The sequence below is a fragment of the Euprymna scolopes genome, chromosome 32, assembly GCF_053919585.1.
Source record: "Euprymna scolopes isolate OS-2025 chromosome 32, ASM5391958v1, whole genome shotgun sequence".
Classification (NCBI taxonomy): Eukaryota; Metazoa; Mollusca; class Cephalopoda; order Sepiida; family Sepiolidae; genus Euprymna; species Euprymna scolopes.
In genome coordinates, this window is record NC_136513.1 from 4334640 (window position 1) to 4360951 (window position 26312).

General features: G+C 30.9%; 1 protein-coding gene across 1 annotated transcript; it reads right to left on the reverse strand.

Moving 5' to 3' along the window:
• Nucleotides 1-675: 675 nt before the first annotated feature.
• LOC145256099 (cystatin-like) lies at nucleotides 676-26312 on the reverse strand. Its single transcript, XM_080114686.1, has 7 exons — nucleotides 26156-26312; nucleotides 18137-18271; nucleotides 17143-17208; nucleotides 7771-7998; nucleotides 3969-4085; nucleotides 1706-1801; nucleotides 676-777 (listed from the first exon to the last, which is right to left on the reverse strand). The coding sequence occupies exons 1-6, from the start codon at nucleotides 26237-26239 to the stop codon at nucleotides 1721-1723; spliced, it is 711 nt and encodes a 236-aa protein (XP_079970812.1). The 5' UTR covers nucleotides 26240-26312; the 3' UTR covers nucleotides 676-777; nucleotides 1706-1720.

The following is a 26312-nucleotide window of genomic DNA, read 5'->3' on the forward strand; positions in this document are numbered from 1 at the left end:
TTGTCTTCTGTTTTCCTGCTTTCCAGCTGACTACAATATAGTTGTCTTCAAGTATTATGTAAACAAATTTTTGATGAGCCGTTCAATATAAGATAACAAATTTGCTGAATTTCCACTACTAACGATTACTATATTGTCCAATTTCTACTGTACACTCTTTAACCCTTATCCTTGAGTGGTGTCTTGGCCTTGATAAGTGGTGATACCTATGTAAAAAAAAGTAATAATAAATAAAACCAAATTACGGTAGGTCGTTGTTTTTATTATTTCTACGATTTCTATTTGTTTTACTACTTTCTTATCGGCGGCACTCGGAATAATCCGGCGGTGGACGTCATGTTCCGAGCAAAGTCGAACGGATGTTTTTACACACCCGGTTCAAAATCTGCACAAGCACCTTTTTTTTAATCACGTGCTAATAATTCTACTAAATAGCATTCGAATAAAAATTGTATATGTAGGCTTTGTTCATGAAGCTATCATAGTCAATAAAAGCGGAAATACGCTTATATTATTTTATATGCAATAATTGTGCTTCATTATTCTTTTTCGCATTTATCTGCCATTTTCAGTAGCAAGCTAAAAAAAATAAATAACCTTTAAGCAATACTAATGCAAAGCAAAAACAAAAATTATTACCCAGCGCACAAAAAAACAATTAACAAATACGCGTCATAAATTTTCATTCGTCTTTATTCGACCAGAATAATGTGTTTTATTTTCTATATTTTTCCATTGATAAGAATCTGCGAGCTTGGTTTGCGAACATTGATATCCCTGCAATAATAAAAATAATAACAATATAAACAATAATAATGACAATAGTAATTCACTTAATAGGGAATATTTATTTTTAAAATTACAAATAAAAAAAAAACGAAAAATACCAACCGACAAATTATTCTGTTTACATGGGACGTTTTCTTTATTTTCTGATTTTCTACAACTATATATGGAGTGTGTTTTTATAATAATGGCCTCGGTTTAGCTTTTGTTTTTTTTTGTGATTTTTTATTGTCACCCTGTATATCATAGGCATAAACAAAGACTGTAAACTGGAGATTTACATGCAAAAATTATCTTTCGACAGAATACCTCTACTAAAGAAAGGTGGTGAAATATCCTTATTCCGCGAAGTCTCAAAGAATGTAACGTTCTTTTCATCAGAGAAATGAAACTAGTTACAGATCATAAAGATGGCGAGGCTAAGGATTTGCTGATTCATGAAGACTTCACTCCATGATATTGGTCATAGAATAAGGAATCTCCCTCGGACAATTCCCATAACAATTTGGACAATCTACCCCACGGCGAAAATCCCAGTACTCCTCTTTGTACTTTCCCTGCCATAATTAGAGTGGAACTCATATTACCAACAAAAGAAACCAGAATACACCAAAAATATATACCTATATAGGATCTACCACCACTTTAATTAAGCTTAAAATCTCTAATCATATGTCATCATTTAACAATATTGACGCAGATCTGAAACAGGGAACATGCCTAACAACATTAATAAAAAAATAAAATAAAATCTAAGAACACCACCTTCTCAATTTAATGAGCAATTATTGATAACTTTAAATCCTATACCCCAGTTTCCAAACTCTATCGTCTGCGTTTATCTGAGTCAGTAAAAATATTAACTTCCCCCAAAAATATTTTAGTAAACAAAAAGCAACATGAATATAAACAATCTCACCTTCACTGAATATCTTTAATTACATGTATGTTTAATAAGTTTCAACGCTGGTGATTTCCAAGGTTGACTAAGCACTGTTATTTGACAATCTTTAGTCTGAAATAAGAATAAAATAAAAAAAACAATTTAAAATCTAATTAATAATTAAAATTAATAAATCCTGTTTAATTAGTGTTCATTTAATCTATATAATAAGAGGGAAGGTATGTGTGTCCAGTTCGCTTAAATAATAACGCATAAAAATCTATCTATCTAAATACTATTATATAAAAGGAACTTTGTCTACGTGTGTTTGAGATAGTTTGTTTTCTATGGATTCCGAAACGGTTGGGATTATTTTATGACATCTTAGACAAATATACGCTATGTATCTAGCGATCTTTAATAAGTTTTGTATCACAATGTCCTCGATAAGTTTCGATAATCATTAATCAAGAAAAATCCGATGAAAGAAGTAACTGGCAATTTTAACCCAAGTTAACACCTTTACAATCTAACACTACAGAGAATTTGAAAAGTTTTATTACCATACCAGCAGAAAAATAAACAATAGGTGTGTTGATATGACAAGGGCGTGTTCTAAATGAACGGTTCTGTTTAGTATACAATTGAACCAGGAACGTTTATATTTTCAACTTTAAGTAAAGCTATTATTTACTAATAATTTTATGAAATCAACTGTTTTCTACAGTGTAATGTAGACTAAAGTATATTGTGGACTAAGTCATTTTGGAGAGGAATTTGCAGATTCCTTCCGGTACACTGCGATGGGTCTCCAACTAGAGCTGACAATCAATAGATTTGATTTAAAAATGGACGATGTCACCGATTCCAATGACAATAAAAATATATGACTGAAAAATTCATTGATCATCATTCAATACCGGGCAACGTCGGATCTCCCTGCTAGTAATTTTATAAGCAAAAAAAAAAGATCTAATCTTAAATAAATAACACTGAGGATTGAACCTTCAATAGAACATCACTTTTACAATTGAGTTTTCCCAGTACTCTAACCACTGCACCACGAGTCCTTGCAGACAATTCTCGCACAAATTTTAGGAGTATTAAACCTACATTTTATTTCTAGTTGTAAATATCACAATTTATTAATAATTATTACTATGTATACATGTATATCTATCTCTATACTTATTATTTTTATTAAAAAAAAATTAATATATACACGTAATTGTTCATAAAATTACCGGATATATATAGCTCCTAAAACCTTAGATCTTTAATACGTAAAATAGTTTTAATTTAATATTCATATTTAATATTATGTTTATTTTAAGTTCATCTTTTAGTAAAATATTCGATATTTATGCATTAAAAAAGTTTTGTTGTTTAAAGATTTATTTCCTCAATGGTTGTTTAAATTCATCTAATAAAAGATTTCTATGTCAAGTTCATCTTATTAAAGTTGGTTAAATAAAAAAAAACTGTATTGTTAATCACAGTTCTAAAATTAAAAATATTCTTATTGCAATTTCACATTATAATTGGTATTTAACTTTAAAAAAATAAAAAAAAATTGAAATGCTCATAATTATTTTTCTGACCTTTATAATGAAGTGCTAATTGATACAATGTCTCAACATAAGAGATATGTTAAATGTGTGTAGGCTTAGTTGTAATCCCCTCGAATGGTCTAGAGAAATTGAAAAAAACTAAACTGTCCCAGATTTTTGGCTGCTAGTGTATATGGAATTTTATCCACAGGTAATAATCCATTCATTCGTCAGCCATGATTAGGTAGAAGTCCTAAGTAATCTTCAATTTTATTTTGAATCTCAACTGTACTAGAAATTTAATCTTCAACCTCTAAAAGGGTAGAAATAATAACTTAATTTTACCAAATAATGTGCATCCATGTCTTTTTTAATGTAAGGTTAAAATTATCTTCGTTTATTTCTAGTGTTTTTTTAAATTTTATTGTCTGATACTATTAATGTTGTGAGTCGCGGGAAAAGGGGTTTCTGGAACGTTACTTGCTCTCCTTGAGTAAGTGATAGGGAGCGAGGAAGGTAGTCTTAAAACCTGCTTTAAATTTTTGTTGAAATATTCGCAGTTTTGTTTTCCTTAAAAACGTCTCTTTCCCGTGACTCCCCTTGAACTTAAACATTTTTTTATTCAATTTTTTTCAAGTTTTTATCCCGTGTGCATTTTCCATCAATTTTTAGTTCCCAATTTTAAATTGTTTTTCCCAATTTCAGGTTAGAATGTTGTATTCTATTGTCGATATGAATAATATACTTACTTTTCCTTCCGGATGACTTTGACATTGCTGAAGATTCTTTGTCAAATTTGATTCGTTATTGCGGCAAACAGTATCAGTAATTGTTACATCGATTTTATACATCAGACCAGCAACAACCTGTAAACATAAAGTAAAAATTAGTTCTAGTCTCCCATTATTTTATATGTATTTCAATATATATATATGTATTCAATAAATAAAATTTAATATAAGCACACACCTGTGCGAGATCTCTTTTTCTAAGTTTATTAATAGAGAAATAAAATAACATTTACTACATTTGTATTATAACATACACTGATAGAATACTTACCCCCTATCATTAAATAATAAAATGGTGGCATTTACCCTGGGAGGGTTGAATGAATTTCCCTTCAAGCAGTGAGTATCTAGGTAATATCAAATTCACAAACCATCAAACATCGCATGTATATTCTAGTTTGCAGCGATAACGAAATCACGTTTTTATTGTTCTTGCAGGGAGGTGTCGATATCCTTCTACATATAGTGCTTGGAATTCCCAACTAGTAATTAACTAAATAATGACCAGATTCAACGGTGAATTAACTTCGGTGATAATAAAACTGTTCTTCTTAAAGACATATAGTAAACATAAAATAGTTCTTCATTGTTATACATTGTTCGAAGCTACTTCTATATGGATGCTCATTTGCAGTATGTGTGGCCTTTTCCTAACACATCTAGTAATGACATGTTTATAAAAGCTTTTATTACAATCTGGATTGAGATGATTTCTAACCAAATTCAATTTCCTAAGTCTAATATGAAACTAGTAGTGAGAATCTGGACAAAGATTTGTGTTATTTGCGTGAATATCACGAAAGACATTCAATCTCTTTTTCTGCTTTTTTATGTAAGCTACATCAAATTAACTATAGTTAAGATTATACGAATTCTTACACCTTTAAGCTGCGTTTAAAATTTCATTATGATCGGTGGAATAGTTTGGAGGTTTCGAAGTGTACCTTGTACTTAGAAATATATAAAGGCATATACATACTTAATATAAATCAATATTAATACCAAAGAGAGTGACAGTGATATACGAAAAAGATATGGCCAAAAGGAGGCATAGATTTTCCATGTCATTCCTTTCAATATCCAGAAAATAAAAAATATACTTTTGTTGTTGCTGTTTTTAGAAATGTAAAGTACATTTATTGAAAGAGGTGTAAACATTATATTTTCGTTTTTCATCCTGATTTTTTTCAATCGATGATAGATTAACTCGCTGGTTGTTTTGGCTTTAATGAATAATTAATAGGTCATTCGTGGTGCAATCTACTGAAAAGAAATGTACTTTAAGTAAAAAAATATGTTCTATACATTTTTCAAATATCAAAGAATTTTTTAAAATGTAAGCTCTTTCTTATTAATAAATCTGAAATTCAAAAAGTTTAAAACTAGATAGTATGATATTCTATTTGGAAATCTAATAATGTTGCTATCCAATCAGAACGTAGTTTACTATGGCATGACGGCATGTTCGTCTGACTGTATACTAAGATGCGTATTGTATGATGCGATTGAAATATGCGCAACAAAACATTGGAATGGCAGCAGACAAGGGGAAATGATTTTTATTATTTTATGTATTTTTATGTCTTTTATTATAGCAGAAGTTTAGAAATAATAAAAAACGATTTTTCATATAGAAACAATCTGACGGACATAACTTGTTGTACGTGAGCTACACTAATACGTTTACATTTAATTCTTTCCAAATTTTTCCATTTATTGTACAATGTCGAATAAAACGTGTCATAAACATACCCACATATATGGATATGTGTATTTATAGAAAAAAAGAAATAAGAAGATACATGTAAATACAGATATGCACACACACACACACACACACACACACACACACACACACATATATATATATATATATATAGGCAAAAAGAAAGCCCGCACGTGTAATTTTTTTCAAAAACTGCAATTTAAGCTAAATTCAATGTAACTGTTTAAACAAACTATACCTCATTTTATTGGACTTTCATTCTTCTATAATTTTACCTGTTCATATTTGACTTTTAATTGAAATATTCTAGTGTTCATGTCAATTTAGAAAAATAACTTAAAATTGAGGAGGCGGAAAGAAAGACCGCACAGTGGAAAATTGTTATTTAAATGTAAATTTAGGAAATTAATGCAACACAAATGCAATAGGAACACAATGAAAAAGTTAATATTTAGTAGCATAGCCCTTCTACAATTTGACAGCCTGCAATCTTTTGGGAATTCCTTGAATTAGACTGCAGCAATACTCCGGAGAAAGGGCATCCCACTTTTCTTTAATTTTTGTCTAAAGTTCTTCGAAATTTTTAATCTTCATTATTGCGTACCTATTGCTTGATGTAATGCGATACGTTTTCGACAGGATTAAGGCCTGGAGATTGTGCAGGCCAATCCAAACACGGAATATCATGCTCGTCCAGGAACCTCTTGACATTGACAGCTGTTTGAATGGGAGCATTATCCTGAATGAAGATGGAATTATCATCCAAATTCCGACCAAAGTAGGGTAGAAAATGCTCAGTTAACATATTTATGTACTTGATTGAATTAATTCGATCTTGCAAGCTAACTATAGGCCCTGGACCATTGGTACTGATGATGCCTCACCCCAAAACTGAATCTCCACCATCTTGCAGCGTTGAAACTGAGCACCTATATATTTCGACGTATAAAGCGACCGTCAGATAAGACGAGGTAAAAACTGGACCAAATATTAATAAATTTATTATATATCGGTTGTATAAGACGACTGCTAAATCACGAAACCTAGGCTAGAGATTTTAGCACTCAGTATCTTATGAAATATTGATTTTTAAAGATGATTTTTTTAACTTTAAGGGTCATCTTATACGCCGAAATATACTCTCTCTCTCTCTCTCTCTCTCTCTCTCTCTCTCTCTCTATATATATATATATATATATATATATATATATATATATATATAGTTTACGTAGTATAATTTCTTTTTGTGACCTTACGGAACTTGTAAGCATATCTTCTGAAAATTTGACCTCTAACTGACATCACGTTGCTATAGCAATTATTTTAAATATTCTGTTTTCTTCTAAAAAATATTGGTTATTTATTTTGTTACCTTGTGATGATTCGATGAAGAATTGTGATTGAACATATGGAACACTGATTCATGTTTTCGATTTAATTAAGATTATTAGAAAATTTCAAATATAGATATGGTACAATCAAGATGATATACACATAATAGATATTAATTAATATAGCATTATAATATATATATATATATATATATATATATATATATATATATATATATATGAATTTCTAAAATAAACTATCTGTATTATTATATACGTAGGCTCCTTCAGTCTTTGACAGACTATGGATAACCACGTGGGGGTGCCTGCGCGTGAAATTTTTGTGGCGGGAGGGGCGCAATCTCCAACCACATCTCATTTTGAATCGACATTGTTAAATACCAGTAGCAAGTGAAATGTCTGTACATGATCCCTGGAAACAAATGCCTAGATAAGCGAAAGCACATACAGCGCCTAGAATTCCCAAATGGTTACCCATCTGGTACTAACGCTCAACGTGGCTTAACTTCAGTGATCTGGTGGGAACTGGCGTGTCAACGCGATTATGCCGTAGATATACATATATATATATATATATATATATATACATATATATATATATATACATACATACATAAAAGTGGAAGGGTGCGAAATGACAAATAGTATAGATACAAATTAAATAAATAATGTAAGAACTTACTTGTGTTTGTACTTTGTTTATTTTGGAGATGAGCTTCATGTAAAAACAGTTGCATCTGCTGTTGATTACAGACATACCAAATTCTGCAGCCTTGCGGATCGACTCGTTAGGTTTTACTTCAGCCCAGCCTCCTGTCATCGGCACGCTCATCATTACACATTTCTTGTTAAGCAAGATACGTTGTTGCAACCAAGGTTTATCCCAGATAGTGAGAGTACATTCTTGGGTCTGAATAATAATAATAATAATAATAATAATAATAATAATAATAATAATAATAATAATAATAATAATAATTACAACAACAATAATAATAATAATAAGAAGAAGAAGAAGAAGAAGAAGAACAACAACAACAAGAAGAACAACAACAAGAAGAAGAAGAAGAAAAATACCCCCACTTCCCAAAAATTGGTGTGTCGTCATCGACTGGCACAATTGGGGAAGCTTATTGCAAACAAAATTCCAGTGATGACTAATGATCGTTGGCAGCGTGAAATAAAGGACAATCGGTACTTGCGATAATGCAAATTCATTTGCAAAGATTATTGAAAGAGGTTGAGAGTAGCGAAAATTTTGGGGGACATATAGATACACGGATTTCAGGGAACAATGGGTTGTCATCAGTGCGAAATCTTTGATGATGATCTGTGTGAGAACTCCTGGTGAGTACATTTTAATAATAATAATAATAAGAAGAAGAAGAAGAAGAAGAAGAAGAAACATACACCAATTGCATTCGTGGAATGCACTTGGTGTGATAAAAGATGATGCCCATTCACACGTCCACCGGAAATGATTACTGAAATCCCCAGGCGTCTTACACTCCAGAGAACACCACTACTTTACTAGCAAGAGACCATTGATAATGAGTAAGAACTCTCCTTGAGTAAGAAACGATACTAAAAGAAAAGTATTATCGATGTTATCTATAGTTGTTAAAAGCCAACCACACAATGTATTAGCTACGTTTATGAAAAAAATTACACAACATCGCACACAACAGCTATATTGTCAATAAAGCAAGAAAATTAGTTTCTAAAGATACTGCCACCTTCACGGTCTCATGTATTGTTTTATTAAGAAAAAATGCCAAATCTTAATCGTTATAATCTTATTGCTATATATAATAAATTATGCTTCGAAAAGTGAAATCAAGCGTACAGCGATTTTTACTTTTAAATCTTTATTTAAATACCAGTTTATCTACATATATATTTATATGAAGACTTCTTCATATATTTATCTACATATATATTCATATATTTATCTACATATATATTTATATGAAGACTTCTTCATATATTTATCTACATATATATTCATATATTTATCTACATATATATTCATATATTTATCTACATATATATTCATATATTTATCTACATATATATTCATATATTTATCTACATATATATTTATATGAAGACTTCTTCATATATTTATCTACATATATATTCATATATTTATCTACATATATATTTATATGAAGACTTCTTCATATATTTATCTACATATATATTCATATATTTATCTACATATATATTTATATGAAGACTTCTTCATATATTTATCTACATATATATTCATATATTTATCTACATATATATTTATATGAAGACTTCTTCATATATTTATCTACATATATATTCATATATTTATCTACATATATATTCATATATTTATCTACATATATATTCATATATTTATCTACATATATATTCATATATTTATCTACATATATATTTATATGAAGACTTCTTCATATATTTATCTACATATATATTCATATATTTATCTACATATATATTTATATGAAGACTTCTTCATATATTTATCTACATATATATTCATATATTTATCTACATATATATTTATATGAAGACTTCTTCGTTTGAAGAAATATGTAGTCTTTCTTTTCCGCACATCTTGGAAAAATTTGCATATCAAATTACTTGTGACATTTTTTAAAAGACATTTAAATAGATTATTTAAATTACATATAATTCTGCGTTGAGGTCAACTTAACAGGTTCCTATCATTGCAAAAGTTCAAATTTCAGTAAAGTATAACAAATAGTGAATCAGATGATAGATCCAATGATAACTATTATTAATAAATATTTCCCTGATCTCATCAAGTTCGGAGTCTAATCTGTTAGGTGAACATATCATGAGAGTTCTATGTACCAGCGCATTAATTAGGCCGACCTTACGTGATCTCGATACAAAAGACGACCAGTTCACATATAAGCCAGTGAAAGCAGGCTTCCTATAAATGGTAGGGCTTTCCAATTACTAGTGAGAAAGCCCTACCATTTATAGAAAGCCTGCTGGTTATCCATTGGACCTTATTGATGATTGCATTGACAAGAAGGTTGATGATTTTACATCCCCTAAAAAGTTTGGACCTGCGAAGTGCCGGTATATTTCAAATTGGATTGGGGACAAGAGTATTAAACTGTCGAAACCGATTGTTAGAACTGTTTATAAGTGCCTCTACTCTGTTTCCTTGCGTTTGGCATACACTACCAGACCTGCCTTTCCTTCTTTTTGCAAAGATAGTTTGCCTTACACCAAAAATAGTAATATTGTTTATCAATTTAAATGCCAGTGCGATGCTGGTTATGTCGGGCGAACATCTTTGCATTCACTAACTCGTATAAACCAGCACGTTCCATCTAAAATCAGCAGACTCCAAAAACCATTTAAAGATTTTGGAGTCTATCTCTATTGTGGTTCGAAAACCATCTTTATGCCAGAAAAAGGAGTCAAAGAAACATTATTTCTCTTTGGGAAACTTTGACCCTTTTCTCCCTCGTATTTTTTCTCCCTCGTTGTGCCAAGTTTTAGTCGCTTTTAAACCCCGTATTTATAGATTAAATCTTTCTTTTAATCGTTTTTTTCTTCTTAATTTTGGCACATACAAATTCCCCCGTGGCGCTCTTTAATTTCGCCAATAATATTGTTTTGCTTGCTATCGATTTTTTCCTGAAGAGATGATAGCCAAGAGAACTCTCGAGAAATTTCCGCATATATATATATATATATATATATATATATATATATATATATATATATATATATATATATATGAGTTGTGATACAACGAAACAGGACTGTATGTCGATGACTACAAATATATTTTAAGCCCCCATCTTTGGGTAGAGCACTGTCGTAAATAATCTCACCCGCTACTTAATTGGCTGAAAAATGCGAAGCTCGTTGTTTTTTTTTTTTTACAAACAGGCGATTTGAGCACTGTAAAAGTGGTGGCGGATGTCTATTTAAATAGACATTCCGATGGGTTATTTGCGGGCGTCGCTTCCGTGGTCGAGTTGGAGAACTGCCGACTGTCAACACGACGTTTCTAGGTTCAATCTTTGGCTTGAGAGAGATGCTAATCTAGCGGCACTGATGAGTTGTGATACAACGAAACAGGACTGTATGTCGATGACTACAAATATATAATTATATATATTTACATAAGTTTTTATTTCGGTTTCGATTCAAGCTAATGCACCCAAGTCATATGGATATATTTTTTTTATTTTTGAAATCGCAACTTTATAATATATAAAAATCGATAGAACATTAACTCTATAAACATTAACTCTATTCTATATAAAATCTGCAAGAATTTAAATATCACATTTAAGCGTTCTTTGCGACCGCTTTACCGGGCGTTCGTCCTAGCTTAGATACATATTTTTGCAGTTTTAACAAAAAAGCTACAATAATATTTGAGCTTCTCCATTTACACTGAACATCTACAGAATCCCAAAATTAATAATATATTACATATGGATGAGTCCTCTGTAGAATTTCCGCAGGTCCCGTTAGTGGCAAATTAATAAAATGCTTAATTATAAAGGACGGATTTACGTCAAATTACTTTGGTCGTTATCAACTATACATTACTATTTATTTATATTGTTACAATAAATAAAATTGATTAAATTATGTTTGAATAAATTTTGCTATTAATTTGTTCTCACTTTTTACAAAATTTTCTTTGTTGGCGATAATCAATGCTATGCTGGATAGAAAGAGAAAATATGAAATATGTTAGCTTACAGAGAGATTTCAAGCCTCATCTATACATTAATACGATAGCGTGTGTGTTCTTTTGTGCGTCACGTTTCCATCCGGGTCCTTTAATTGTTATGAAAAAAATTGGTGTCGCTGTTGATTTGGCCAAGATCAAAGTGTAGTATCTGTCTTCAGACGTTACATTTAAATTTCTTCTCTTTCAGTGGAGGAGAAATCCTTTACGACTAAGACAATTTTTTGTTCCTTTTTTTTTCCACGTTAAAAAACGACCCTGGTGCCTAAATCTGTCCAGCGGGGAGGTATTGTAAATAGGTACTATATTTAATGTAACAAAGTTTTGATATTACAAAAGTAACTTGGAAAAGTAATTTCTAATTTAATTACAAAATGCCCTGGAAATGTCCCTTCTGATTAATTATAAAATGCACTGGAAATGTCTCCTCTGATTAATTATAAGATGCTCTGAAAAATGTCCCTTCTGATTATTTTTTTTGTTTACTTGCCTCCCTACAAGGGGAGAGTAGGACATGAGGTCGGTTAAAAATTTTGAGCAAACCAGCTCCCCAAAAGGGGCACTCTAGTCAGTAACAAAAGTAAAAATTGTATCAGCAATGAAGGATTTCTCATCCATTAACCAAGACCAAAAAAGTGGAGGGTAAGTCACTGGAATACTGAGACTGATACTACACTCAGAAATTCATGTTGAAGCAAAGGTTGCCTAATCTCTAACCGTGTTAATGTTTTTATGTATTAATTTCGAAAAGCTGCTGAAACAGTTTATTATTTAAACATTACTTTATTTTAAGCATACTTATATATATATATATATATATATATATATATATATATATATATATATATATATATATATATATATATATATATATTATAAAGAGTTTACGTAGTATAATTTCTTTTTATGACCCTACGGAATTTGTAAACATATCTTCTGAAAATGTAATTTGACCTCAAACTGACATCACGTTGCTTTATTACCTTGTGATGATTCGATGAAGAATTGTGATTGAACATATGGAACATTGATTCATGTTTTCGATTTAATTAAGATTATTAGAAAATTTCAAATATAGATATGGTACAATCAAGATGATATACACATAATAGATATTAATTAATATAGCATTATAATATATATATGTATATATATATATATATGAATTTGTAAAAAAAACTATCTGTATTATTATATACGTAGGCTCCTTCAGTCTTTGACAGACTATGGATAACAACGTGGTGGTGCTTGCGCGTGAAATGTTTGTGACGAGAGGTGCGCAAAAGTAAAACAGTGAGGTGGGGGATATGAAGTCATTCCCGGAAATGACTTAAACCGTTTACGATTTAAACATTACTTTATTTCATGTATATTTTTAAAAGTAAGGTAAGGGGTATTAAATCAGTCCCGGAAATGGCTGAAACCGTTTACGCATTAACCATTACTTTATTTAATGTGTATTTATAGCAGTGAGGTGGGGGTATTAAGTCAGTCTCGGAAAGGGCTGAAACAGTTTACTCTTTAGACATTACATTATTTCATGTATATTTTTAGCAGTGGGTTGGGGATATAAAGTCAGTCCCAGAAATGGTTAAAACAGTTTACGATTTAAACATTACTTTGTTTCATGTATATTTTTAATAGTGGGGTGACGGACATGAAGTCAGTCCCGGTTTTGCAAAAATATACAAGCAGAAAGCGTCGCCAAGTATTGAATGAGATAGGTGGAAAACATATAGTAGCAGAATACCCAGTTTCGCCCGGGATCGAATGAGATAGGTGAAAGATATATACTAGCAGAATATGCGGCGTCACCCAGGATTGGATAAGATAGGTGGAACATATGTACTATGAGAATACCCGGAATTGATTGATGTGTTTGTAATGAAATAATCAGCCCAGGCAATATATCAAAGTTATTGTTTTAGTAAGGGAAAGCGATATAGTGGGTTAAAGTTATGAAAATTATTGTCCAAATTAGCAACATATCCAAGAAGTACGAAAAATGATGAAATGTGAGTTACTTGATTGGTGTGTTTGTAATGAAATAATAAGCGCAGACAATATTCTCAAAGTTCTTATATTCGTGGGAGAGGAGCATAATGTGGATTTATATTATAAAAAATGATTGTCGAAATTAGTAACATATCAAAGAATTATGAAAAATGATGAAATTTGGGTTAATTGATTGGTGTGTTTGTTATGAAATAATCAGACCAGGAAATATATCAAAGTTATCATTTTAGTAAGAGGGGGCGATAAGGTGTGTTTGAATTATGAAAGATTATTGTCTAAATGAGTAACATTTCCAAGAATTACGAAAAATAATGAAAGGTGAGTTAATTAATTGGTGTGTTTACAGACAATATATCAAAGTTTTGATGTTAGTAAGAGAGGACGATAAGGATGGTGTAAATGATGAAAAATGAGTGTCGAAATTATTAACATATCCAAGAATTATGAAAAATGATAATATGTGATTTAATGTATTAGTGTGTTTGCAATGAAATAATCAGCACAGACAATACAACAAAGTAATTATTTTAGTAAAGGGGCGATGATGTAGGTTAAAATGATGAAAAATTATTGTCGACATTAGTAACATATTCAAGAATTATGAAAAATGACGAAATATGAGTTAATTTATTGGTGTGTTTGAAATGAAATAATCAGCCCAGATAATATATTAAAGTTATTATTTTAGTAGTAGGTGGTTAATAATGTGGGTTAAACATAAAAATTGATTGTCGAAATTAGTAACATATCCGAGAATTATAAAAATTGATGAAATGTTAGTTAATAGATAGTTGTGTTTTTTTAATGAAATAATCAACCCAGACAATATATAAAGTTATTTTTTAGTAAAAGAAGGCGATAAAGATGGCTTAAATAATAAAAAATATTGTTGAAATTAGTAACATATCCAATAATTACGAAAAATGATGAAGTGTGAGTTAATTGATTGGTGTGTTTATAATAAAATAATCAGTCCAGACAATATATCAAAGTCATTATGTTAGTAAGAGAGGGCGATAAGGATGGTTTAAATTATGAAAAATGATTGTCGAAATTAGTAACATATCCAAGAATTATGAAAAATGATGAAATGTGAGTTAATTCATTGGTGTGTTATAATGGAAAAATTAGCCCAGACAATATATCAAAGTTATTATTTTAGTAAGGGTGGAAGCTATAAGGTGTGTTTAACTTATGAAAAATGATTGTCGAAATTAGTAACATACCCAAGATTATTAAAAATGATTAAATGGAAGTTAATTGATTGGGGTGTTTGTAATGAAATAATATGCCTAGATAATATATCAAAGTTATTCTTTTAGTAGGGTGTGCGATATCGTAAGTTTAAATGATGAAAAACTATTTTCGAAATTAGTACCATATTCAAGAATTATGAAAAATGATGAAATGTGAGTTAATTGATAGTTGTGTTTTTTATGAAATAATCAGCTCATACAATATATCAATTTTTTTATCTTAGTAAGGGGAGAGGCGATAATGTGGGTTAAAATTATGATAAATTATTGTCGAGCATAGTAACATATTTAATAATTATGAGAAATGATGAAATGTGAGTTAATTTACCGGTATAGTTTTAATAAAAGGGATAGAATAATATGCTTGTGCCTTCCTTTATGCTGAACAGAACGCATACAGAATGCTCAGCAACAATATATTACATATGAAAAATGGCGCTGTGGAATTTCCACAGGTTCTGCTAGTATTAATTATTTTACTTTTGTCTCATCCACCCATTTTGAGAGGACACAAATTATGTGAAAATTGGTCTATTCTATTGATAATAATGTTCTTTGATTTTCTGCTGTATTACGTTTGTTCCAACTTTATACATTGTACAAGAATTTTATTTTATCTAGTATGTCTGGTATGGAATATTTCATAGCTTTAGTGTGAATGTTTGATACGAATAACAAATATTGTTGAGGGCGTCAAGTGAGTTAAAATACAAACGGATTACTCTAAATATCTGTAGGTCAATTGATAAATACATACATAGAATCAAGTTTAAAGTATCGTGCCAATCAACAATTCGAAATGAAACAACACGTCAGTAAAAGCGAAACAAGTATTCAAGCTTCCAAGTCTTTAACATTTATTACATGTCACCTTGCGTTAATTGTGCTTGGATTAAAGGCTTACAGCTGTGTAATAGATAAATGTCTTCGAAACATGTTTGATTAGAAAACGTATGAAAAATCTATTCTAAACTGGCATTTGATCATATGCGATGTGTTTAGATTGGTTACTGATAGATAAATTATTTTAAATTCATTTGTGTCGAACTTTGAAAACTACATTAAAACGTTAATCTAATCGTAATTGTGTTGTGTTAAAAAAAAAATGAAGCAACTTGGATCTATGAATGTTTAATTTTGTGCATGCATAAAAGTAATAGCAAGAGTAATGTTTTTTTGACTTACTCTGCCAAGGTCAACTGTTTTATTTTCAATTTTGACCCCTTAGCAGCAATTTTTGTTGGCTAAAAACCAAATCAAAAGTGTTACAGGTACAAATATCCTACATATCAAATTTTATCTCTGAAGACCAAATATTCAGAGAGGAGTTTGGTTGAGGCTTTTTGCATATACACATGGACAAGATCACACGTATATACATATATGTATATATAATTTTGTGTGCTAGAATGTTTTCATCTTTAATTCTACGTAATCATGCAGAATGTAGAAACTATGCATAAATAAAATTCTGAGTAATAGTGAAATGAAACCAATATCTAATAAGAAACCATAAAAGGTATTTTGCCTAGAATCTAAAAATAACAAATAAATTATTGTTAACCAGGACCGTATGTATTGTAATGCGATTAAAGAGCGTTCTGATCACATGATCACATTAGAACCAAACTTATGAGATGCTTTTTTCTTTCAATAAATAGTGGACATCACCATATATGTGTGTGTGTGTGTGTGTGTGTGTGTGTGTGTGTGTGTGTGTAGATCTTAATTATTAGTTGTGGCCACCTGCAACAATCTAAAGCATCACTAAAGATTCGTAATAATTGTAATTATACATGTGTAAGCTTAATTGCCATATATATTTTCATAAGTTACTACCTAGCTCTACTTATGTATTTGGCACTGTGATTAAATAAAGTATATATATATATATATATATATATATATATATATATATAGAGAGAGAGAGAGAGAGAGAGAGAGAGAGATCTTGATTATTAGTTGTAGCCACCTGCAACAATCTAAAGCATCACTAAAGGTTCGTAATAATTGTAATTATACATGTGTAACTTACTGCTGGACCATTTGTATTCTTCGGGCGTGTTTGGACTGTTATGATATATTTAAATCCAGCAACAACCTGTAAAACAAAATTAAAAGTAGTGTAATACATACATATACACGCATATATATATATATACATACACAAACACACATGTATATGTATATATATGGTAGAACATAACGAAAAAACACGTTGCATTTATCGATATGTTATTGGTTGGTTGGTTTGTTGTTTTTGTTTTACGGCATATCAACAATTTTCGGGTTATTTAATGCCGAATCCAACGATTTTGAAGAAAATCTTTTTAGTAGAATATATTTGCTGTTTTCAAGTCGGTTTCTATTTAACCTATAGTTGGAACCCTAACAAGTGCTACCACTCCGGGTCAGAGTAGACCTGGGAGCAATGGTAATTAAAGGGTGGCTCCACACTCCCAAAGCCCGCAAGCTGGGGCCTCGCCACTGGATATAGTTTAAGGTCATATCCAGGACCCCCATTGAGGGACTTTTATCCTCTGCAGGGGGGCAGTCGGTGTATTCTAATGCCCCACCGACAGGGCCCGATATGTTATAAAAAATATATTAAAACATTTTTTGACACATCTTTCATCTTGCCTTCACAAATTTATCAATGAATTCAGAATAGCCAGAATACTGTCTTTTTGTCTAATCATTTTATTTCTTTTCTGTCTTGCTCCTAAAAGTAATTCTGGTTTACACTTGTTGTTCATCTCTATTATTGTGATGGCGCCGGCGTCCAGAATGCCTATATTTTTATACGCATTTCACTTGCAGTCTTTTCTCCGTAGTAGACAGTTGTTGTAAATAGTTTGTCGAAGATACGTTGTTCCTCAATCGTCTCCTGTTTATTTTCCAAATAATTTCGTATAAACATGTCTAATGATTTACCGCTAGGAGTTATTCGTCAACAATAGAAATAAGTCTGAAATTGCTTATAATACCTCTCAAAATGTCGCTATCAAAGAAAAATGATCAATGCTTACCTGTCCTTTGGCGCTAGTCACCTTAACGATCTCATGGTCAGCAAGTTCATTGAATCTCTTTGGTATATCGTCCACTAATTCCTTGATTATTTTAGATTCAACGTCAATGTTGTAGAAGCCACCAGCTAATGGCACCTAAATAACAAGGAAAATTTAATTAAGTGCTTTTAATAACAAATTTCACAGAATTCTTCCCATCGATCGATCGTGCTTAAATTTCAAACAGAATTTTATCCGTATTAATTATATTATTATGACTGCATGTTTAACAGATATATTTAATTGCTTGTGAAAAGTTCTCGTAAGAATATTTTTTTCATTTTTAGGATAATAATTTACCAAAAAATTATAACGGATTAAAAGTCGTTATAACATTATGTTATATCCATTATTATATATTCATTGGAAATCATGTTTAATTGAAAATTATACAAATTTATGTAAAAAGTTTATTCTCAGTAAAGACTAAGCGCATAGGTCTTTTTAGGGGATAACTGCTGTTTGAATTAGATTTATATGGCATAAGATGATCTCAAATAATTTGAATTAGATTTATATGGCATAAGATGATCTCAAATAATTTGAATTAGATTTATATGGCATAAGATGATCTCAAATGATTTGAATTAGATTTATATGGCATAAGGTGATCTCAAATAATTTGAATTAGATTTATATGGCATAAGATGATCTCAAATAATTTGAATTAGATTTATATGGCATAAGATGATCTCAAATAATTTGAATTAGATTTATATGGCATAAGATGATCTCAAATAATTTGAATTAGATTTATATGGCATAAGATGATCTCAAATGATTTGAATTAGATTTATATGGCATAAGGTGATCTCAAATAATTTGAATTAGATTTATATGGCATAAGATGATCTCAAATAATTTGAATTAGATTTATATGGCATAAGATGATCTCAAATAATTTGAATAAGATTTATATGGCATAAGATGATCTCAAATAATTTGAATTAGATTTATATGGCATAAGATGATCTCAAATGATTTGAATTAGATTTTTATGGCATAAGATGATCTCAAATAATTTGAAAATCTAATATGCATACATATTATTCGTCTCATATTCAAAGAATAACGACGAAAGATAGGGTGTGGCTTTTAAAAGTCAACTCATTAAGAAAACTGAACACTGTTTTAGAAAAATGCATGAGCTGTCCTGTCGACATTTCTGAGTTGAGACGGCTTAAGAGATTAGCAATAAATGTATCTGTTCTAAGAGAGATGGAAATGTCAGGTACGGATGATCATCTATCACGGAACAGAACTGTTCCTCGGCCCGATAGCAACAAAACCACTGTTAAATCGATTCGTATTATAATTATGTGATACAACATAAAAAGCATTGAGACTTAAAACCATTGGAAATTATCTGTGTTTATAAAGATAGTTTCATTTAATTTAGCCATCGTGTTGATATATAAAGACGTTGATGTAGAATCACCAGTGAAAGTAATTCATTTGATAAACATCTCAGTTCAAATTCAAATAAACGGGTCGAATAACAAAGTTACTCGATGAAACTAATATTTTGGTTTGATTATGTAAGAAACACTAGCAGTATCAGAATTTTTGTAGGAATTTTTGACACCCCTAACACGAAACTGCGAATACAATATAAAAATCTCGTAATTTCTCTGTTAAAAGTGGGTTATTTATTTTCTTTATGGATTATACTTCCAAAATAAACTATTACAGTTGTTTTAAAAGTAATAAAAATTTTTTTTTTTTTAAACAGTAATGAATTTTCCGAACTCAATATTTTTCAATTTTTAAACTCAATATTTTTTCAATTTTTAAATTTTAAAAATCTATCAAAATTTTTCTATTGATTCTATTTTTACGATATTTTCAGGGTCAATGTGAAATTTTATGTTCTTTCCAATAAACCGAATATAATATTTTAGACAAACGTTTTTTTTTTAATTCACGCCCCCCCAAGTGTCACCCATTTTCAACTTTCTCTTAAAAAGTAAATAATTAATTTATGTCGTGGAGTTTTATATATCACAAATTGAAGAGAAAAGGTCAATAAATAATATATTCAAATTTAAAACAAAAAAAAAATCGCTTTTTTAGAAATTTACCTGTAAAGTCCGAAGTTTAAAACCTTTTTAAAAAAAAAACACATTGTTTTGTTTTGTTTTGTTTTTTTAATAAAACCTTGGTCCTTGCTCCTTTAATTGAAAAAAAAAATTAGGGCTTGAATTACATTTTTCGAGGAGTTATAAGCTTGGAAAGATGGGGTGGAATTATTCACTATTTTCACGAAATTTCTGACACTGCTAAAGAAACACTGGCTTAAATGGGTTTAATAAACTGGCTAGATAGAATCAAATATTGATTTTTCCATATATCCTATTATTTATATCTAAATTCAAGAATGTGTTTGAGTTTAATTCATATATTTGACAAGAGAGTAGAAAGTGGAACTAGCATTTACTTTCGGCATCCTCGTAACTCTCGATTACCGTATTTTGTCCTTTAGGGACAAAGTTTCTGGCAAAGAGTTAAAAATCTATGTCTGTGTAATACTTTTATTGGATATTTTTAATATTAAAATAGTTTTTTTAGCTCCTTACATCCAATGACTTCGTGCCTTCTCTGGAGCGATGTCCATAAAGTCGAGAAAAAATGAAATCATTAAAAATTCGAAAGGTAATTTCTAACTAGCATTTGCATCATATATGTATATGATAAGGTTGCCTTTAATCTATGATATAAATCTCATCTGTCTGTTTAAATGTATGTATGTATCTATGCCTAAAACTTTCGACAAAAGCGACGGATTTTCACGAAATTGGTATGGTTTTGAGGCTCGACAAAATTGGCCCAAAACATTAATTCCTTCATCTTCAACTGGACACTTTTAAATAAGGAGGGGTCGCTTTTTTCGCCGATATTTTCGAAAGTCATCCCTTCTTTTCGATTGACTAGCCTTAATTTAAACCTTCCCCACTTTCGGTTTGGCGATGAACGCAACGGCAAAGACGTCATGTTTTTTTTTACGTTCTTTTCCTCTTCGTGAAACGAGTTCGAGCCTGCCTGCCTACTACCATTTTTTTTTTTTGCTCAACACACACCTCCAAACACCGAGCGAGTTAATATATAAAGTAAAATAAATACATCTCTGACAAAGTTTAAAATATTTTAAAATTTGTATTTATTAAAATGACTGTGCCATGTGATAAAGATGTTTTAGTAATTAAAAAGTGACTCACCATATTCTAAACTCTGAAAAATGTAAATAGTTACTACGTGTATTAAAATGTAGGTGACATGAATGCCATTTTCTCATTTTGTAGCGCACTTAGATTTTGAGGAGAAGCATTGAATTGTTGTCAAAAAGGGAAAGTTTCTCTTCCTCCCTTAGGAGATTATCTTCTTCAACTCCAAAGGTTACTCGAAGGCAATGACCAAGAAGCGTTTAATTTCAGATCTAATATACGCAATTACAACTCATCATTTTCATTTGCATCATTTGGAGCAAATATTGTCCGCCCTCCTGGAAGAGTCCCCTATTGTTTTCGCTTACAAGGCCAAATCATTATTCCAGTACTCTGCACCCAAATAATGAAGAAGAAAGAAGATATGGACAGATTTACAGCTTAGACTCATCTAAAGCAACTCAACCCAGGTGTAATTTATCAGAAAATAATAAATGTATTTAAAGTGTCTTTGAAACCATAACTACAATAATCATGATGCCCAAGCTTATCAAAATATGAGGGCCATTGAATTAGAAGTGTAAGCACGTGCTATAAAAGAAAATGTAAAGCCAAGAAGAGTTTTGATTGCTAAACAATGAATACTCAGCGGTTTTTAATACTATCATCAAGGCAACTGAAAAAGAAGCCCCAGACAACAATTGCTTCTATTCAGATGCCCCGGGTGGATCAGGAAAAACTTTTTATTCAACATGTTGTATGATTATATCACCTTCAACAGTATTGTAACAGCCTCTGCGGCATGAACTGGCATTGCTGCAATGCTACTAACTTCAGGGAAAACACTCCACAGCATATTCAAACTACCTGTACCTCTGACAGAAAGCAGTGACTGTAACGTTTTTCTGTATCAGAGCATGCTTCTTTTTGGAGAAAAGTTAAAGGTATTCATAAGAGATGAAGCTGCTATGATACCTAATTATGAACTGCTTGATATAGAAATATACGGCATAATCACGTTGAAACACCGGTTCCCGCTGAGTCACCGAAGTTAAGCAACGTTGAACCTAATCAGTACTAAATGGGTGACCATTTTAGGACTTCCAGGTGCTGTATGTGCTCTCAGCTTATCTCGGCATTGTTTCCAGTCGTCCTGGTCTTCTCCTTGCCACTGGACTCAAATAGTGAGATTGCGCAACTCTTGCTTGACAATTACACGCGCAGCTGCCCCCACAGGAGGTATCCTTTGTTTTTCAGGACTGAATGGAGGCATAAGCATAGGTACACTACAGACAGATGTTTACAAGATATAATGGGTAACAATAAAATATTTGGTGGAAAATTTCTCATATTGGAGGTGACTTCAGGCAAATTTTGTCAGTAGGGACACATGGATCACCTACATCTATTATAGACACTTGTCTTAAAAGATGTATATTGTGGCATCATTTCAGTCAATTACATCTAACAAAAAACGTCAGAGCTAACATAAATGAACAGGAGTTTTGTAGGTGGCTCCTTCATCTTGGTAATTTTAAAAACGAAGTAAGCTCAAGAAAAATAAAATTGGATACATTTTCATAGTCGATTTAAGACAGCAATAGACGTAAATTATAAAAAGAAAATTATTTTAATTTAATTTAGTCTTTAATCTGCCTTTTGGCTTGTTTAGTTTCCTTTCTGCTTATACATGCACTACCAACGCGCACGTACACACACAAATACACACAAACACACACACACACACACACACACACACACACACATATATATATATATATATATATATATCTTTATTCGATTGGCAAAATTTTAGAATAATTATAAAGAAGTGAACCTCCTCTCCGCTCTTACTCCATACCACTACCAAATATTCTAAAAAAATAATCATTTTCAGACTTATGACCCTTGAAAATGTTAGTCTGAACGAAAAGCGCTTCGGTTGTATTTTAACGATCTTGTTTTTAATCGACTTATTTATTTTATTTAATTGTACATGTGTTATATATAACTTCCCCATTTTTTTTCCTTTTCCTCACCCCGTTTTCCATCTTGATTGAATTTACGCGATGGTTCACTTCTTTATAATATATATATATATATATATATATATATATATATATATATATATATATATATATATATTTAAATGTTTTAATGGTACAAAACTTTATTAATGTTTTAAAAAGGATAAATGGAGTCATTATTAGAATCATGAGGAAGATCAGGAGAAAAATAGTCAAAAGATTATTCGACTAAAACAAAGAACCTCGAGGAACCTTTCGACCGACCCTTTTGAAGAGATAACGTCGATAGCGATTAAAATAAAACAATTTACACATAATTGAAAATGGGGGTGGGTGTACGTGTTAAGGTATGTGTTTAATATATCATTTCAGATTTACATACGATGTTTTGTATGTGAAGGATTCTTGTCAAAATAAGATACAAAACGCAAAACAAAATGTACTGAAATCATTTCAGAATTTTAACAGTTAAGCTATAAACAGATATGAAATATTTTAGATGTTTTCACTAGGATTTTGATTTGCCTGATGTTATGTTGAATAAGTTTCGCGTTTTCGATAAGAATGAAAAATCGATTTATGTGGTAAGTTTAGCCGGGAATACCAAAGAAATTTAAAATATGAAAGTATATAATCGTTCGTTCTAGAGTGCAACTTTTTCTTTTAAAAGAGACCGTCGTCTTAGATAAGTAAGCCAGACGTTGAAATATGGACTTTGTTTATATTGTTTAGCTAATCTATCTAATGATAAAATTGGAAAGTTGTTTATACATCAGTGGTATTACATGTACACACTACCTGGCTTGCTATGTGTCACTTTGCAAGTTATTTATAGATATGAAAAGTGAACTTCTCAAAAATTAAGATAATAGACAATAGATAAACAAGTGCGAGCGTTTTTTACTACATGATTTGAAATGCTTGAAAAGAAAAGAAAGGCGAATATGCTTTAGATGCGTCCACTTAATCTGAACAGAACTTCAGCGTCACATACTGATGGTGCCCGATTGATTGATTAACGAGAAAATCAGATTAGAAAAATGCATGTAATATTAGATGCGTCCATTTAATCTGTGTGTGTAACGATGAAAATAAATTTGCGACGTTACAAACTAAGAATGCAGCAATTGACAGCCATATATTGTCTAATAGTAAACGTTGGGCAGCTAGTACTTTTGGAAAATTTCAATTCGCAAAAGATATCTTAACACTTTGTCAGAATGTTATGTTATGCAGACGCCAGAATGCTGATATTTGGAGCTTACACACGGAAGAAATACTTGAAGGCAATGGCACCAAAGGAGTTAATGAATGAGAAAGATAAACTTGCATGTCTGATTAGGCATCTGGACCCAATCCAACACGAAAATGTTATTGAGAACAAAAGGTTAAAAAAAAGTGAGAGGTGAAGTTATCAAATCTGCAGCCCCATTCATTCTTCTCCCCGCCGTTAACAAGAACGAAACCAAAACATAATCTTGAATAGAAAATCACCCTTTTCTGTTTGTGTTTCTTTAGATCTGATAGTGTTAGGACGATGAATCCTCAATTCAGGAAGAACCGCTGAAGTTTAAATACAAAGATTATGCTTTTATGTTATACAGTACAAGATTATGATGAAAATCAAAATATAATGTCATTAAGCCTTATACGTAGAATACTTATTCCAAGTTTGATCCAAATCTATTAAATGATTTAGGTGATATTAGACTAGATTTAGAAATGTCTAGAATACTTAGGAAGATTAAAGGATCTTCAAACCAAACTGAAATTCAGAGAATTTTGCTTAATTATTTTTAGTACTTACGAATTTGATTCGATAAAATCTGAAATATTTGAATTTTAAAATGGAATGTTGCGTCCATGCTATGTCTAATGAACCATTGTAAAATACAACAAGGCAACTAAACTTTAGTGATCATTTATGATTTGAAGTATAATAGTTGTTCTTACTATTCAATAAAATGAAAAGTATCTGAATTTTTACGAAGGGAATACATCACCACTCTTTCACCAACTTTTTTCTAAACCTAAATTAAAGTAAATATAGACGGCATTTGAATACATCACCCCTATAACCGGCTTTTCAAAATTCATAATGGCGTAAAAGTGAATCCCGTACATAGAATTATATTTTACTCTTTTTCACCCGCAAACAAGGCATGCTTCCACTTAGATGTGAAGTGCTACAATTTGAGATTACATCCAACAGAAGACTGTGGGAAGTTGAGCAGTCGGATTTTGTTTAGAGTATATTTAAAATTATTTTGGTTAGTACAGTCAGAAAAACAAGAAACGGGGAGGGAATTCAAAGTCCCAGCAGTTCGATAGAAGAAACCAACAGAGTACAAGTTATTTCGGCATCTAAAGCCCTCAATAGTAAATGGGGTAAGATATTGCAGACTCTCTAACAGAAAGATACTTTACTTTATATAGATAGATTTTTGTACTGTTCGTTACATGTCGAATGTCAGACACTCGTCTTTTATCGGTAGATGACGTATCAATTGTATATGTATATTTTAGGGAGTGTGTAATCTAAGACATGCCAATTAAATATATGCGAATGAAGTAATATATGTAAATAAATATGTGACAGCGCTAGTTGCGTTTAGAGCATCTTAGAGAGATCATTAGATTCATTTAAATTAATATGCATCCAACAGAAAATCTATTTCAAAATAGAAATAGTATAAATTCGGGGAACGCGACATGGATTCGAAGTGTCATCATAAAATAAGGGATAAAAGTAAACAACACTACGTGTTGAAGAAAATAAAAGCTTTTCATACCTGGGGCTTGTTAAGGCCGTTGACACATGCAATGAAATATACGACCGACACGACTGTCAATGAAAGTAGTGGTTGAAACGCCATGACTGAGTGATCAACAAAATGTTCCTTTTATCTGAACAGAAAATTGTTCAGCATTTATATATAACGGCATAGG